Source organism: Pyxicephalus adspersus, chromosome 6, assembly GCF_032062135.1.
Source record: "Pyxicephalus adspersus chromosome 6, UCB_Pads_2.0, whole genome shotgun sequence".
In the NCBI taxonomy this organism is placed as follows: Eukaryota; Metazoa; Chordata; class Amphibia; order Anura; family Pyxicephalidae; genus Pyxicephalus; species Pyxicephalus adspersus.
Genome location: NC_092863.1, coordinates 36,636,232 through 36,653,695, shown reverse-complemented (window position 1 = coordinate 36,653,695; position 17,464 = coordinate 36,636,232). Strand labels below are relative to the sequence as shown.

Below are 17,464 nucleotides of genomic sequence, written 5' to 3'. Positions count from 1 at the left end.
TTTTTTTTTTAGCACCCTGACTTTATCCAAAACATAAAACAGCCATAAAGATAAAATTGAGCTTTAAGATAACTGTTTACAGAACTACATATTGCAGCATTCTTTTAGCCTTGCAGGTAGATGTGTAAAAAAACAAACATACACGTGGTTATACACAAAAACTAAAATATTTATTCAGTATATTGATACAATTTCTGCCTTATGAAAACAAATAGATCATGTGAGGAAAAATGAAGGCACCTTTTGGCACCTTTTTGTTTTTCAAGTTTTAAAATAGTTCTAGGTTTTCAGAATGATATCTGTACAGGATGCTGTATTATGTTATTACAAAATATGCTGTTTAAGGCAAAGTCAAGGTCAGGTGGTCTCCAGGCAGCAAGTTCTTTTAAATCTTTAAAATGGAGTTTCACCATACATTTGATTTTAGAGCTCCTTCTGCAGATTGAGTTGAGGTTTGTACATGTTGTGTTCTATTCATAAAGCAATGATTCTTGCATTTAGCACACATTCTCTGGCAAAAAATTAATCACCACCATGGGCCTGGATGAATGTGCAAGCATGTGTGCTAAATGTCAGATTCAGGATTCAGGCTTCTAGATGTCAAAATGCAAGAAAGCTGGGAGTCCTGCCATGAGTCCTTCCTTAATTTATCCACATATAAAACATGATATTGCAACAAGCTATACAGAAAAAAAAAACAGTACATGTTCAGTTAATGTTTTCCCTAATACTTAAAAAAACACAATATATTTCGAAATTGAATTGGCATGTGCCTGTTTGGTCACAGGAGTTTAAGGTTGCAACAAAGAGTCAGGCTGCAATGCAACTGTTCGGTAAAAGCTTAGAGCTCACTCTCTGTTGTTATGCTTACTAAACAGTTAATATAGTATAAATAGGAGGTACACAAAAAGGTTCTATTTATCAAGGATTTCATCCAGTTCTTTATATAAAATATTATGTGCAAAATTTGTGACTCTTATGTGAAACTGTTGATAAATAGACCCCATAGTAAAAACATTTTTAAAATTACTTAGACTAGGCTAACTAGACTTTTAAACCTTAAATACATGGCTTTGTAAAAGAGCAGAAAAGGACAATGTGATCCACATCTTGAAATTATATTAGGCAGTTGTATGTAGAAAAAAAAAATTCTTCATATGTGGCAAAAGTATTTTTTATATGGAGTGTACTTTGAATGTCCAGTAAGGCAAAACCACTTGTGGCTCTTCAAGTAATATAGCTAGGTGCACAGAAATGTGTCAGGAGAGCAGAAGTCTGAGAATGAAACATAACTAAGATTTGCATGAGTTTGATGCAAGCAAAATGTATTGTGTGTGTGGGGCTATGAAAAAAGGACAGTATAAGAATGATATAAGAAATGTTAATCTTCAACGACCAAAAATAAGTAAGGAAAATAAAATAAAACCATACCAAACATGTGCTTAGAAAAATGAACATGGTATGGGAAAAAATCCATAACCAGCAGGTATTTTACTATAAGCTGCTAATCAAAACAATCAATAAAACTTTTTCTTTAACCTCCCTAGCGGTTCATTTCTTTCTGGTTTTATATGTCTAAAAGTGGTACATTGTTTTTCATGAAAATTTATTTTACAGTATAATATAAATAGTATGAGTATAATAAAGTTTGAAACACAAAATCATTTAAAAACAATAAATTGAATAAATTAAAAAATCTATATATTAAAAAAAAAATTTAATTTAAAAACAAAACAACACAGTTTATACTCATAGTATTATACATACCGTAAAATAAATGTTCTTGAAAACAATGTACTGCTTTTACACATAAAAATCCAATGTATTGCATTCAATACAATTATTTTATATTGAATGCAATACAATGGATTTTGAATTTACCGCCCCGCCTAGCCGGGGCGGGCACACGCACCGACGTCACCAGGAACTCCCCCGGTGACTCATCTGAGCAGGAAGAAGAAAGAAGACGGAGATTGTGGCGTGGCGCTGGACGGCGCAGGACCCCGGCGGATCAGGTAAGCACTCTATTTACTAACCTCCTCTAGGTGTTCCAACCCCGAGAGTGGCTCGGGGTTACCACTTGTAGCAACTTTTTTCTACCCCGAGTCACCCTCGGGGTTACCGCTAGGGAGGTTAAATACCTGCCCTTTACTGTACAGGCTTACTTGACCAATAGAAAGGTACAGAAGGGGATGGGGCCAAGCACAACTAGACTTGCATTTCAGCTGATGATCTCTGGATATACTAATAATTTTGGCAAGCAGTTTAAACCAATTACAACCTCAGCTTACGCATTTTGTTATAAGCTTAGTATGAACTGCTACTGGCAAGTTTATTTTCATGACATACTTCTGTTATGACAAGGTATGCTTTAGTCAGTAGTACAGCAGGTACATTGAAGCAGTAATACACATTTTTCTCTTTAAATCAAATAAATTATTAAAATATTTCTCCCTGTAAAATAATAGTCAATGGGAATTTCTGCGCATAGTTAAAATCTCTCAAGTTATACAGACCGATGATTCATGCTAAGAGCATGTGAGTATTCTCCTTCCATCTATGCTGATGAGAATTCTTTCTACCTAGACACACTGAAGGAAAGATACAGGGTAGATGGACCAGCATACTATTGCCATAAGTACAGACACAGCCATAAGGGTGGATATGAAATTTGCCATTACTATTCATTATCTATTACTTCTAGCCCCACTCACAAAAGAAAAATGGAAAAGGCAGAAATTTTACTGGCCGTGCCCATCGACAATATTTTATTACATTTAATTGTAGATACCACTTTAAACATGCCTAATATATTCAAGCTATGCATCTCTCCTATATAAAGTATAATCCAGTGCTGAAGTATTTCAACAGTGATGTCCAATAAACCCATGCAATGCATATATTATACTTCACTATAAATGTTCTTTTTAAATCCCAGGGCTCATATCATATGTAGTAGCATAGTTCATGTATTAGATTACTGGTAATCAATAAAATTGCCCCTAAAAGTGTTTGCCAGGCTGTTGGCTGCTAAAAGGGTCTGTCTGACTAATTTGATTTACTAATGGAATACAGAAAAGCAAGTTATTCACTTGATAAAGGGTTTTTCACTTAGCGCAGGGTGAAGCTTTGCGGACTTTAAATACCACGCAGGGTGATAACTTAGATGTCAGTCATTAAATTAAAAAACAAAAAAATGTTTTACATTTAGCTTAATTAGTCCCCTTATATACCTAGATGTCTTTGCAAAAAACTGCAAGACCCAATGTAATTTTGTAAAATTCATGCTCCATTCAGTATGCCCTCATTCCCACCCCAATGTACTGTAGATAGCTAAAACTGGTGAAAACACCAATGTCATTGGCACTCAATGCAAGGAATCATGGGACATGTAGTTTCCTTAAAGGCTTGACGTTGACATTGCAGCTGCTTTGCTGCCCTCTATTGTTCAGCCAGAAAAAAACACAAGCAGTCTCTAAATCAATGAACACTTTTTCAAAGTAACTTGAAAGCATTTCATTCATATCCAGATCAAAGGGGGGGAGCTTTAATCTGCATATATCCTTACTTGAACCTCTTGGTAAAAAATAAATTCCCCTATTTAAAATTTTCCCAGTCCCTTATTAACACGTAGTTTACCCTAATTTGCCCAAAATAATGCTTTCTTCTCCTTCTCCCCTAATATATTCATCAAATAATTACTGATATATAAGCTTTTTTCAATGTTAAATAAGATTTTTAGAAAAAGTTCAATAGAGACTATTAGAAATGTTTTAAATTAAGGATGGGCCATGAAACAAGGAATGGCTCCTTTTAAAATCAAATGGTTTTACAATTATAACACAAGAAAACAGATGCAACATCTAAAATTGGTAGCCTATAGCTTTCTCATAATTAATGGGCTTTTTCATACACCAGCTGTCTGTCCATGGATGCTGCCTCTGAACTGTAGCACCCAGATACATCTGCCTTCTTCACAGGGCACAGATCTTGTTCACTCCATCTAAAATAAACCAAAGAGAGATTTTCACAGCTTAATGTTTCATTTTTAACCATTTTTAGTTCTATTGAATTAATCTACAAAAACATTCAAATAAAATCTCATAATTGGAGAAACATTAAGGGTTTTATTGCTAACCTCGCTTTCTAAATTGATAGTCGCCCAGCTAATAAACTGACCATCTTTCAAGAAATCTCTCCTGTAGCGTTTAAGGAAAGGGTTACCAGTGGCAGCTCTCATATTTCTCCCATGACTGGTTAGATTTAAGATTTGTTAAATTACCTTTGAGCACAATATATGGAGGTGTCTGTAGCTCCATCCCAGGCGGCATGTTCTACTAGGAGGGAACCTAAAAAGACACAGATCAGTTACATAAGAAATCGAAGAGCCCTATAAGAACAGAGTATGTTAATATGTAATATCACAACCTCTTAGTCATTCTGAAAAGATTGTAAGGCACAAGACAGACCAGTAAAAAGAAGACATATTTATATGGCAATTACTAGCAGGGGACTTTATATACATTTAAAATCATGTTTATGTACATATGACTATTTATTATTAACCTCATGGGCGTTTCACTGATGTCTAGATTTCTGTACCAAAAGCGGTACACTGTTTTTCATGAAATTTTTTTTTTTTTTAAATTGTAGACCTGTCCCTTTATAGAAATATGTCCGAACAAGGTTCTAGTAGACATCATGAATATAATTAAGTTTTAAACACACAATCATGTAAAAAAAAATTATTTTAATAATAAAATTAAATAAAAAACACAAAAATCAGCTTAAACAAGAATGCATAAATAAATTAAAAATACTGAAAATGCAATAATTCGGTATACTGTATAGTAATATATTTTTCTAAAACACCTCCCTAGTGTGGTAAATTTTAAAACAGAGTCCAACGTCACATACCTATAGACAAAAGCACATAAATATATTTTGTATTATTTTGTATTGGATTGGATACAGGACTTTGTATTGAATCCAATACAAAATATTTGAATTTCCCACTACGACCCCCATCGACGGGCGTATGTACTGACATCATCAGGAATCGTCGAGTGATGCGTACACGAACGCCGGGTGTTCTAATTCTTTCCGTACTTCCATGCAAAAAGGAAAAAAAACAAAACATTTTTTGCATGGAAATTTTTTTTAGATTGTAGGCTATAATTCTTAGGCATAACTCACCAAAATGTGTCCAAAATTTATTAAATTTATTAATAATTTATAAATTTATTAAATTTATAAAACGTTATAAAAAAAAAATTTATAAAACGTTATAAAAAAAAAATCTTAAAAAAAAAGTATATTATTGTAATGTAACTGTACAGTAGCTTATATAATATATATATATATAATACAATTCTTTGTATTGGACTCAATACAGCTTTTTTGTATTGAGTTCAATGCCAAGTGATTTGAATTTACCGCCCTGCCTCCCGCCCGCACCGACGCTTGCAGCGATGTCACACGCTGTCACTGCACAAGATGTCTCCGGAGGAGCTGTGGGGACAAGGTAAGTATTTTTTTTCAGTTGTAATCCGATTGTCATACAATGTTGTATGACAATCGGATTGCACTGTAACGCGTGTTTCTATTTTTAGCTACCCCGCGCCTGGTTCGGTGTAAACGATTGTAGCAAGTTTTCTTACCCCGAACTCAGGTTCAGGTGGTTAACTGCTAACATATTTTCCTGTATGTCTCCGATGTAGCTCCAGGATTGAAAACATTTGCTAACAAACAGCAAATGATTTTTAAGAAATCCATTCCAGGTTTGCTGGATCAACAAGGTTCACTGATAAAAATGTATCCTCTCCATTCCTGAAGCTGCACGGTAGCTCAGAGGTAGCACTCTTGCCTTTGCAGCACTAGGTCCAAGGTTCGAATATCGGCCAGGACACTATCTGCATGGAGTTTGAAGGTTCTCCCCGTGTCTGCGTGGGTTTCCTCCGGGTACTCCGGTTTCCTCCCACATCCCAAAAACATGCAGTGAGGTTAATTGGCTTCCCTCTAAAAATTGGCCTTAGACTGTATAAATGACATATGACTGAGGTAGGGACATTAGATTGTGAGCCCCTTTGAGGGACAGTTAGTGACACAACTATGGACTTTGTACAGTGCTGCATAATACTGTGTAATAATAATAAAAGAGCTTCAATAAATCAGGACCTTTTGAGTCAATCCTGAAACACTATACAAATGCTTTGCAATATTGTGCTCATCATAAACATGCAAAACCCCACCTTAAACAATGCAATCACTGGTGAACTCCAGTATTTTAATTCTCCAAATAAACCATATGTATATTTGTCTGTCAATAAGATTTAAAGTATTTACTATTATTTATGATTATAGTAGTTTATGATGTGTTTACCATATATTCACACATGAAAGATATATATACACATTATACACTCAAATATAAACAGATATGAATATAAACAGGGTACTCAATTACTTAGAAAACAGGAAAACCAAACTGATTTGCTGCTACTAATTAAATCACTAATCAACTAAAGAATAGGTAAAATTAATGTGAATAAATACATCCATGATGTGATTTATTTTTTCTGTTTTGTTTTTTTCTTTATATTTAAACAGAGAAAAAACTGTTCAAATGTTGTCAGCTTATTCCCCCCCCCCCCCCCTTTTTTTTTTTTACAAGCCAAGATATTTTGTACATATTTTGTTAGTTAGGGTCACTTGCTCTTAAATGATCTTATGTGGGTTCTTGTTAGTACTACCAGTAGATGGCACAGTGTGCACCACATACTGAGTGTTACAGCTTGCATAGGACAGCTATCATCTGTCAAACCAGAGAAAATGCAGTTCCATGACATGCCACTAGGAGATATTTTTTCCCAGTTTAATTACTGGTCAAGATCACTGATCATTTAATCCGGTTTAAAAAGTCCTAATTTAAACCAGTGCTGGTCTGAGGACAAATTACCCCACAGTGTAGCTCTAGGTGGTGAAATACATACCAATGTAGATCTTGGCTAGACTGTAGGCAAAGTCTCGTGCAGCCATTTCCATAAAGCTGCTTCCTTTTGTTCCTGCCGATTGAGTGAAGCCTTTCAAATGCTCCAGAGCTTCTAGTAACCTTGAGGTAGGTTGTGACAATTCCGGTAAATTAGCTGATGATTCCAGTTTGTCCTGTGTAACAAACACAAGCTATGTCGGTTCACAACATTGATATACAAGCAATGATTCTATGATTTCCAGCTTGTAAATTCATTAGAACTATCGGAGGACAATACCATACAGCAATTTTACTTCCAAATTAAATATAATTTGTATTAAATGTTGCTTATTTTTGCCTTTTTTGTGCAGTACAGTCAAATACAGCTATAATAATTATTATAGCTATACTACTGCCTGCAGGAGGATTGGACAATGGCGAACAGAAACCAGCATACCTCAGTTTGTTACAAGTAGTACCAAGAGAATGACCATAAATCATACGGATGAGTGGAACTCCTAAATAGAGTGTGTATAAAATGCTGTCCGTACAAGGACACAGGAAGCCTAACTCATGGAATATTTAAAAGCAGTCCAAGCGAGGGAAGGACAACACAGCAAAAATGGTAACTGGTTCAAGAACACAACAGAACTGGAGACTGCTTGGAGCTCAGTTAACTGCCTGAAAGACCTTGATCACAAGCCCGGCATCAGATACGTAGAAAATATCCATCTTGTAGAACTTAAAGAACATGTGAACAGAAGACCTGGTGGCAGCCTTTGCACTGTTTTGCTTGCCTGTGGACCCCCAGTTGCTACACAAAAGCTGCTAGCTGCTGTACTTGTAAAAAAAAAGACATGAAAACATTCATAGTTTTCTGTTGTAACATGAAGTTGATGCTCCCCTGGGATGGGAATGACAAATGAGTTGGTGAATAGGTTTCAAGGAACAATTCTGCAACAGGAAATTAGTATGACATCTTTGTACAGAACCTAGAGGTATTGATGGAGCTAACTCGTACAGTGATTCCTTGAGGTGAGAAACCAAGGAAGGGAAGAGTTTGTAGCCCTGAAAACACCAGCTCCTCAACCCTAGAAAACTAAGCTGTACATGTGTCAAAAGCTGCTCAAAATTTGCTCAAACCAATCTATAATAAAGGAATCAACCAAAACAATGGTGAAATCTCCTAAACACATTTTGACCCTTGGTTGGACAAAGTAAGTCACAGCCAGAATGGGATAAAAGGTGGTATCTGGTAGTGAGGGCAGAGTTCTAGAAGAAGCTGACAAAAGCTGTTTGATCCTAAAAAATTCTCCCTAAATTGGTACAAGGCTAATTATTGGCTTGGGGGAGCAAACAGTTAGACTGGAGAGAGTTGCTCTTTTGATAGTAGAAAATTATTCATATATACGCAAAAAAAAAAAATAATTAAAAGGTTTGCCTTTTTTATATAGGAGAGCTGAATAAAAACACCCATTCTTCAAAGACACTAATAAAAACATGCTAGTAGTAGGAGGGAATATCCAGGGTTAGTTTACAGTATTTTTGTTTGCCATTGTCAAATTCTCATAAAGGCAGCTGTATAACATGAAGGTCAAAAACTTTCTATCTTCCTCAATAAATAAGAAAACAATGCAAATTTCTTATCAATCTGGAAATGTGCTTTTGATAAAGCTTACCTGAACAGCTGAGAAGAAAGCACCAAGTACCTGCCCCTGACTTTTGAATACTGAACGGAGAACATCTAATGATAAGATATTAGTTGTTCCTTCCCAGATTGTCAGCACCTGTTACAGGCCAAGATAAAAAGAAGAATTACAACATTTCTGTTGCTTACATATATTGTATTGTGTAATAATTATTATCTCTGGAAGTTTCTTACCTGTGCATCTCTCAGTATAGCTGGTAAACCAGTGTCTTCCATGTAGCCCTGTCCTCCAAAGCATTCAAGTCCCTCTGATATTACAGCAAGAGCCTACAATGAGGACATGAATCAATAAGATGATATGTTATGTCCCAAAATATGTAATAGAGGCTGATTGTCTCTTTATATACCTGTTTTCCAGTGTACAGTTTGGCAACAGGAGTCAGCAGTCGGAGGAGATGTTGATCTTGTTCTGTTGCCATGTTTGTTTCTTCCAATCCTAACAAACGTCCAATTTCCATTAACAGAATAAATGCTCCACGTGCCTCTACCTAAAAAAAAAAAATTCACAGCCTTCTAGACTCATTTACTATTAAAAGAAAAGTATATTAAACAGAAATTAAAAAGCAGACAGTGCACTCTGGTGCAAAACTATACCTCTCAGTTTCTCTATAACAGTATATGTAAAGTCTCAGTTAGCAATAACCAACTTCCGAGGAACAGAATGTGACATAACCACGTTAGAATTTGAGAAGTGAAGTAATTTTTTGTACATCAAATTGCCCACCCTGGTCTGTCCAAGGACTGCAACCACCATGGTAAAAGTCTGCAGCACAACAACATCACCTCTAGAGGCTCTGGAGAAGACAAAGCTGATACTTAGATTCTGCATTTAATTAAATAAAGGCTTAAATCTGCGATGGGAGAGTGGGCGGACTTTTGACAATGATGTCACTATGGGGGGGGGGGGGGTTCTCCTCCTTTCATGACACCCAGCTCCCCGCGTATGCGGGGTCAGGAGTGGGTAATTTTAGTAAATTAGTGTGTGTTCTAGTAAATTTTAAAATTCATTAGATCTAAACAAAAAAAAAAAAAATATTCTATTATATGTATTAAAGTCTTGAGGTTTCGCCACCACCAACACCACCACCTTCAACATGAAAAAGAAAAACAAATATTTCTTTCGTTAGAAACCCGTACTAAAAATGGAAGTAAACCCAAAACAAAAAATGACACTTACCTTCAATCTTGCAGGTCAGTCTAACCGTTGGGAGGTTTCTTCCATCGGGTCCCGTGTCATCCCGGTATTCGTCCTAGTCCCAGCTCAGAGGGAGAGCCAGGCACCATCATCTTCTCACGTTCTTCTTTCTACATCACCAGATCTCCGACTGAGAAGACGCAAAACCAGGTGATGTAGATGAGGAAACTTAACTTACCAATCTCACTGCGCATGCATTTCCCTATCAAAAGGGCTCCTTTTGTTAATGCCTGAGATGCTTGTGCATGCGCAAAAGGAGCAACCAAGAGTCTCCTAGGTTACATGACTTAGGTATACCAGGAGGCTTTGCGTTACCATTCATTCTTGATCACCTAGGCGATCGAGAATAAAGGGGCAGTGCTGCACCTTTTTAAAAAAAGAAAAGGGTGTTAAAAAAACACAAACATTTTACTTTACAAAATACAAAAATTTTACTTTAAATAAAAGCATTGTCTGCCCTTTTATGTAAATTAAAAATTCTGAGTTTAGGTAAGCTTTGACAGGCTTTTATTGTTCTTCATGTTTTATTTTCTTCTAGTTAACGTTCTTGTTGTGTGTCCAGGACCTGCAGGACAGATGCTCACAAAGTAAATTTGGGCAATAAAGTATGCTGTGCATGCTTGTTGATTATTGTAGAAGCTAATCACCTCCATTTTAATAACCAGTGTGTTTAAAATACAACTGTTCATGTATTGTTAGTTTTACCAGGTTTTGTTTCTTTACTAATGAGACTTAACTATTAAATTCATTAGTTGCAGATTCATGCACTTATATACTATCAGATTATTAGTATAAATTAGGTGACACTAGTATAATACCTCAAGATATGTTTAATTAATATGTAATGCACTAATCTGAAATATAATATTACATGTACAACACTAAAGGGTGCTCACCTCCATCCGTGCCATAGTCTGGATATGAAGTGGGTGCTCTTTAATTAGATTGCCAAACACAAATCGCTTTGATGCATACTCTCGTGCCAAGTTGATTACCCTAAATTTAATGTATGCATTTAAAATGAACTTACAGGTAATACCACTTTATGCATATACTGAATGATGTAAATAGATACCTTCTCATTCCAGCTGCTGCAGCAATGGTGTTATGAATACGGGTAATGGTCAACATGTTGGAAATCGAAGCTACACCACGGCCTTCTGGAGAAATCTAAAGAACAACAATAACGGCTAACTCAGTAACAGCTAAGTAGGCTATCAGGACTTCATAATCATAATATTTATTCAGGCAAACTAAGTTTTCAAATTTCAGCTTCCCCCAGAAAGAAAATAAAAAAAATTCCCTTCAGAGAATGCAGCAGTAAAATGCTTTGGTCTTGTACTATTTAGAGAAAAATGTGACCAACAGGTGGGTAACTTCCTCTTTCACTCTCTTCCTAGAGACAGATCCATATGAATCAGTTAACAACAAATGGAAGTTGGCTAACCACAACCACTCATGCAATTCTGGGGTTTCTTGTTTCAAACCCTGGTATGCACAAAAAATCAATATTTTTTTCTTGATTACAGAAGATGCCTCAATTAAAATTGAGGAGAAATGTGTAAGTGGAGCATTAAGTAAGATTCTAGGCATGCATTGTAAAAACAAAATCTTTATATGGTGATACAAAAAAGCCTTATGTCTAGTTCCGCCAACTGATCTCAAGATGAGCCTAATACTAACTGCTGCTTTCCATCAACATAAAATATATTACCAAACATACTAATTTCAAACTAAAGCATAAGGCTTTATATCAAGGTAAATTACATTATTGCTTATTTGTAAATGTGTCTGAAAGAAGAACTTTTCTTACAGAAATTTTACATCATGGACTGTTCATTTGAGCAACTGACCTGCTAAAAGGGCTTGTAGACCAGAGACATTTGTATATTCATAGAACATAACAAATACTGAACTAATAAATATCTTGGTAATGTAAGCCCAACGCAAACTCCAGAACATCTTTGACAAAATAATGTTATTGAACTATTACATAATTGTGGTTCTGCATAATATATATAATGTGCAATGTTAGAATAACTCTTACTCGCAGAGCTTTTGCACCATCCAACAACAGTTCTGCCGTTGGAAGCTGTCGAGTGCCCAATTTATCTTTAAGCCTTTGAACCTCAATTCCATTCAATTGCCCTTGTGCATCTTGTACTTCCAGGTAGAAAAGAGACAGTCCTTTAGTGCCCTGCAAAAACATGAAACATAAATTCAAACCCTCTAAGCACATTAACATGCTTTAAATCAAACCTGGCATTAAAATTTACATTTCACCCGAATAGCACAGCACCTGTCAGCACTAAACAAATGAAGATACCATTGTCATTGGCTATTAGAGACTGCTGAGAGTCTAGTGATTGTTCATTTGTAGTGAGACACGAGGAACAGCAAGCTATAATCACTACCCAGCACTACAAAGAATAATATGCACAAATTGTTTGATTGTCTTGTACACAAGATTACAAAGCATACAAGGAAACACAGCTTTTTACACACATAAATAAGATAGTCCAACTAAATGTAAGCTATAATATCTCTAATTAAAAAAAAATTACAATATTAAATATTTTATGAATGTGCGTTGCTGCTTACTTGTACTGTATGTCCTTGTTCATCAACCACCCTTCCTAGAGTCAAAGTCATATCAGAGTCTGTGGCTGATGTAAACCATTTGTAGCCATGCAGTTTGTATGTCCCATCTGGTTGGGAATAAGCCAATGTCTCTGTGCCATGAGCTGAAAAAATAAGTTTAAAACTACTGCTTTATTAGACCAAGGGAAGCACCATGCCTATATGGGAAAACTGGAACTCTGTACACATTGTTTTTCAGGCATATAACACATTTAAAAAACCAAGATATATTGCTTCCTAACAAAATACCTACATTTAAATGATACATGATGTCTTACTTGCATTAATTGTCAAAAAATCAAAAACATCTCTATTCCTCAGAAATTACTGCTTAGCATACAGGCAAACTTTCCTTTCAAACAGTTTATTTCCCAAATGAAAAATCTTTAATCTTTAAAGCACTTTAATTTCCTGGAACCTCTCATCTACATTATTCAAAGAGATTATTATCCAAAGAGATCATTTCACCCTCTTCCCTATTCTAGAGAACCCATTTTCTTTACAAGGAGTGGACAATGCCCACTTCCATCTGTCGAAAGATTACAGGGCTCATAATTTTTACTCCCACCAAAAATGTCCTTCCATAACCTAATTGACCTCTAAACCAATCATGACATGCCTGCTCTTTTGGCATAGGAGTCCATCCTTATTATATGTTAAATGCCTAAATATTACACAGCATTTACATAGCGCCAACATGTTACGCAGTGATGTACAAAGTCCATAGTCATATCACTAGCAGTCCCTTAAAGGGGATCACAATCTAACGTCCCCACCTCAGTCATATGTCTTTAATACAGTGTAAGGTCAATTTTAGGAGTAAGCCAAATACCCTAACTACATGTTTTTGTAATATGGAAGGAAACCGGAGTATCCGGAGAAAACCCATGCAAGCATGGAGATAACCTGCACACTTCAGATGGTGTCCTGGCAGAGATTCAAACCTGGGACCCGGCGCCAGAGTGCTAACCACTGAGCTACCATGTTGCCCATAATGCATACAATGATGCATACTGCATACAATGATGTTTTTTTACTGACTTTGTACAACATTTTTGTACAACTGTGAACACTCTGGTTCACTAAAACATACTGTCTTTTAATGTACTACCTACTTACTACTACTTGCTAAGAGTTTCTAAAGCAATGAGCAGTTTGTGCCTCTCAAGTCAGTTTAAACTGATACCAATGATCTTTTTGGCTATCTGTAAGGTTGACATTCTTCCCACTGGCCCACAATTTAAAATACATTAATATATTGCAAGCATTATAACAGGGGTTTCTTGAAGGTTATGAAAAGTATCTTAAGGGGTTCCCCCATTTATGGTCTGGAAACACTGTGCTAAATACTCCACCAAAAAACTACACCCCAGTATACACACAAAACTCCCAATTGCATGGACAGTTTACCACAGAAAATATGAAAAAAAATCATGTGCTTTCCATACAAATCCCCCCTTTGTACCAATTATAAAGAATCAGTAAAACTTGGGTTCACTAAGACATAGCCCTGATTTAATAAAGCTCTCCAAGGCTGGGGAAGATACACTTCCATTAGTGAACCTGGATGATCCAGCAAACCTGAAATGGGTTTCTTAACAAATGTTTTCAATTCTGGACCAGATCCATTCCAGGTTTGCTGGATCACCCAGGTTCACCGATGAAAGTGTATCCTCCTCATTCTTGGATTCAGGCCCATAGTGTATTTTAGTACAATCTACTGAACAAAAAAAAAAAAAAATACACAGAGACATGCATGAAGTGATATGATAAAATTACAATGTCAGTTTACCACAGAAATAAATCCTGCACTTTACATATGAATATTCAGTTTGTACCAAATACTAATCAGGATTTAAGTTCCCTACTTGGTGACACAGGACATCATATTCCCGACTATTTTTCCAAGCCCCATGATGGATGTGAGGGCAGTCAGATGTAGATAAATTATATATCTTTTGGGCTTTTAATCTCCTTAAATCACATGTTGTCTATGTTCCCAAAATTGCTCACACAATCTCACCTGCCCCCATTTTTACATTGTAATACAATCCAAAGAAAATATACATTCTGCTACATGTGTATAAGCATTGTCAGAGGAATCAGAAATAGAGTAAAGACCAGTAAAGACCACACTTATTTACCCTCCTATCCCCAACTTTACTCTTCTCCCTGACTCCCTGTGTCAATATGCTGTGACTATTCTATAAACTAATCTTTCCTTTTACATTCCTTTACATTTTATGATCAGATCACCCTCATGTGCTCTACAGACTCAGCTAGTAAAACAGAGTGATGGCATTATTGCTTTAGTGTCATTTTTGGCCTTCTGGAATGTTCAATCCCTCACTGTGCACTACCACAGTCTTGGCATTGGGAACACCACTGCCAGTGCTGTATTCAGCCAATTATTTGCTATTTTTGTGCTTGGCAGCTTGCAACATTCCCAGTGTCTCTTTAGTCATATGCAGTTTATCTAAGATGTGTCTGTCAACAGCATTCCTGGAACAAGCCTGATTTTGAAAAAAAAAAAAAAAAACCAACAACTCTCCAAGACTGGTGAAGATAGGCTATCATGGCAGAACCTGGGTGATCCAGCAAATCTGGAATGGATTTCTAATTATCTGGGATTAGTTGACAAATGTTTCCAGTCCTGGACCAGATCCATTGCAAGTTTGCTGGAACACCCAGGTTCTCCCATGATAGTCTATCTTTACCAGTCTTGGAGAGCTTTTTTTTTTTTTTTTTTAACAAAGTTAAAATATATACTAAATTATGGACCAGAATTTTAAAATATGACTTGTGTATTTGTAGAATTTCTCTTAAAAATGAAGGTGCTTGTACATTACATACCCACATCTGATCCTCCTTTGCGTTCTGTCATCCACTGTCCTGATGTCCAAAACTTGCTTGGATCTCGAGATGTAAGGTGTTTAAAGGCATCCTGAAGAACAGCTGGAGTACCTAGTGTCTAGTAACGTGTTAAAAGGAAATCAATGTTAAGTGCCGTTTCACTGATCAGCTAACAAAAATCCTTAGGTATATGTTTTACATTTACAAGCAAATAAAACCCAGGTAAGGTAAAAGCTGATGGGTTTGTCTCTGGTAGGGGCAATATACCTACATTTCACTTTACTTTCTAGGAAAATGGATTACCCAAGGAGAACAGAGAGTCACTGACCTTCAAGTAATATTGATGCTCGGAGGTGGCTGAGATTGGTAATTTTAAAGAGCTAATTGAATAAGATATTTCATTTTAGCTGTGCCCAACAACTCTGATTTCACATAGTCAGACACACAGCAACTTTATACTTCCTTGGGTTTACATTCTTCAATGTTCTACTTTATTAGCCATGTATATTTTGGATATTTAGAACACAATTTTTGAAGTAACCTGTCAGGTAGACATTTCTTGGAGAAGACACTTATTTATAGCTTTTACAGTAAATAAAGCTTTCCTGAAGCAGAGTAACACTGTGTATTGTGAGTGAACAACTTTTCACTTAGTTTAATATATAGACCATTTATGTTTTTTTTTTTTTTTTTAATTTACATTTACACCTATAAAACTTTATGACCCCCCTCCATTTACCTAGAAATGTATTTTCTATTGTAGATACATCCAAACACACATTTCAACATGCGTTACACTTTCCAATGTGCATTGCCATACAATTTACATCAAATGTCAACACGCGCTTTGATGATGCACCGCAGATTATGGTTTATAGGGTTTAAGTGGAGTTTGGTAATGTAATATTACAATGTGTGTTGAAATTCAACATAAAGCGCATTGCATTGCACATTAGAAATTTGTGTGGATCAGCAATTCATAGGTATATTTGTATTTGGGTGCAGAACTAGTCATAAAGCAGAATTGCAGGAATTCCACATAGCACAACCATGAACTTTTTGTTGTGGAATATGTTGTGTTGAAATGCACTAATTATCCCTAGCAGCAGAAATGAAAACATGGACACACATGCTATATCAGAGTGGTCAGATTACTTACTTCTATAACCTTAGCTGCACCATCTGTCATAGCTAGAGGGCATGAGAACAAGCCAGAAGACGGTGAATACAGGTAGAGCTTTACAATCTGGATCAAGCGGCTATGGATCAAAAAGAAAATTATCATATACATTTTGAACATGAAATGCAGAGTAATATGCACCAGCATAAGTTATTTAGACCTATGAGGGTAAAGGTATCATAGAAATTCAAGCAAAAAGTAGGCAGATGTGAATTCTCCTATGAGCCAAAGGATTTGTAATACTGTTTGTCCACACTCATATATGGAAATATTCAGGTAAGGAATATACAACTCTATTAAATGTCTTTTCTTTGCATATGTTGTGACAGATGTTTGCCTCATCAGGGTTAAAAATCTATGTATTTCCATAAAAAAAAAAATTGTTTTCCAAAAAATGAAAATGACAAAAGGGTTGATAAAGAGTGGTGGCGGTGTTTAACCTCCTGGGCGTTTCACTGATGTCTGGATTTCTGTACCAAAAGCGGTACACTGTTTTTCATGAAATTTTTTTTAACAAAAAAAAAATTAAAAAAAAAAAAAAAAAACACAGAAATCAGCTTAAACAAGAATGCATAAATAAATAAAAAATACTGAAAATGCAATAATTCGGTATACTGTATAGTAATATATAGTCCTGCGTCACATACCTATAGACAAAACCACATAAAAATGTTTTGTATTATTTTGTATTGGATTGGATACAGACTTTGTATTGAATCCAGTACAAAATATTTGAATTTCCCGCTACGACCCCCCGTCGACGGGCGTATGCACTGACATCATCAGGAATCGTGAACGCCAAGTACTTGCGTATTTCCATGCAAAAAGCGTTACATTTTTTGCATGGAAATTTATTTTAGATTGTAGGCTATAATTCTTAGGCATAACTCACTGAAATATGTCCAAAATTTAATAAAT

The 17,464-nt window shown here is 35.8% G+C and overlaps 1 protein-coding gene across 4 annotated transcripts in view; it reads right to left on the bottom strand.

Annotated features, from left to right (window-relative positions):
* Positions 1–1,710: 1,710 nt before the first annotated feature.
* Positions 1,711–17,464, bottom strand: part of LOC140333552 (acyl-CoA dehydrogenase family member 11-like) — a 31,381-nt gene continuing 15,627 nt past the window's right edge. For all 4 annotated transcript variants that reach the window (XM_072415275.1, XM_072415277.1, XM_072415278.1 and 1 more), the window contains 12 exons: positions 16,526–16,625; positions 15,367–15,484; positions 12,475–12,617; positions 11,921–12,070; positions 10,949–11,043; positions 10,770–10,869; positions 9,026–9,166; positions 8,853–8,945; positions 8,650–8,757; positions 6,993–7,164; positions 4,283–4,349; positions 1,711–4,003 (listed from right to left, as the gene is read on the bottom strand). In XM_072415275.1, coding sequence (XP_072271376.1) covers positions 3,895–4,003; positions 4,283–4,349; positions 6,993–7,164; positions 8,650–8,757; positions 8,853–8,945; positions 9,026–9,166; positions 10,770–10,869; positions 10,949–11,043; positions 11,921–12,070; positions 12,475–12,617; positions 15,367–15,484; positions 16,526–16,625 — 1,396 coding nt within the window. In that variant the 3' untranslated portion in view covers positions 1,711–3,894. The remainder of the gene's footprint in view (positions 4,004–4,282; positions 4,350–6,992; positions 7,165–8,649; positions 8,758–8,852; positions 8,946–9,025; positions 9,167–10,769; positions 10,870–10,948; positions 11,044–11,920; positions 12,071–12,474; positions 12,618–15,366; positions 15,485–16,525; positions 16,626–17,464) is intronic.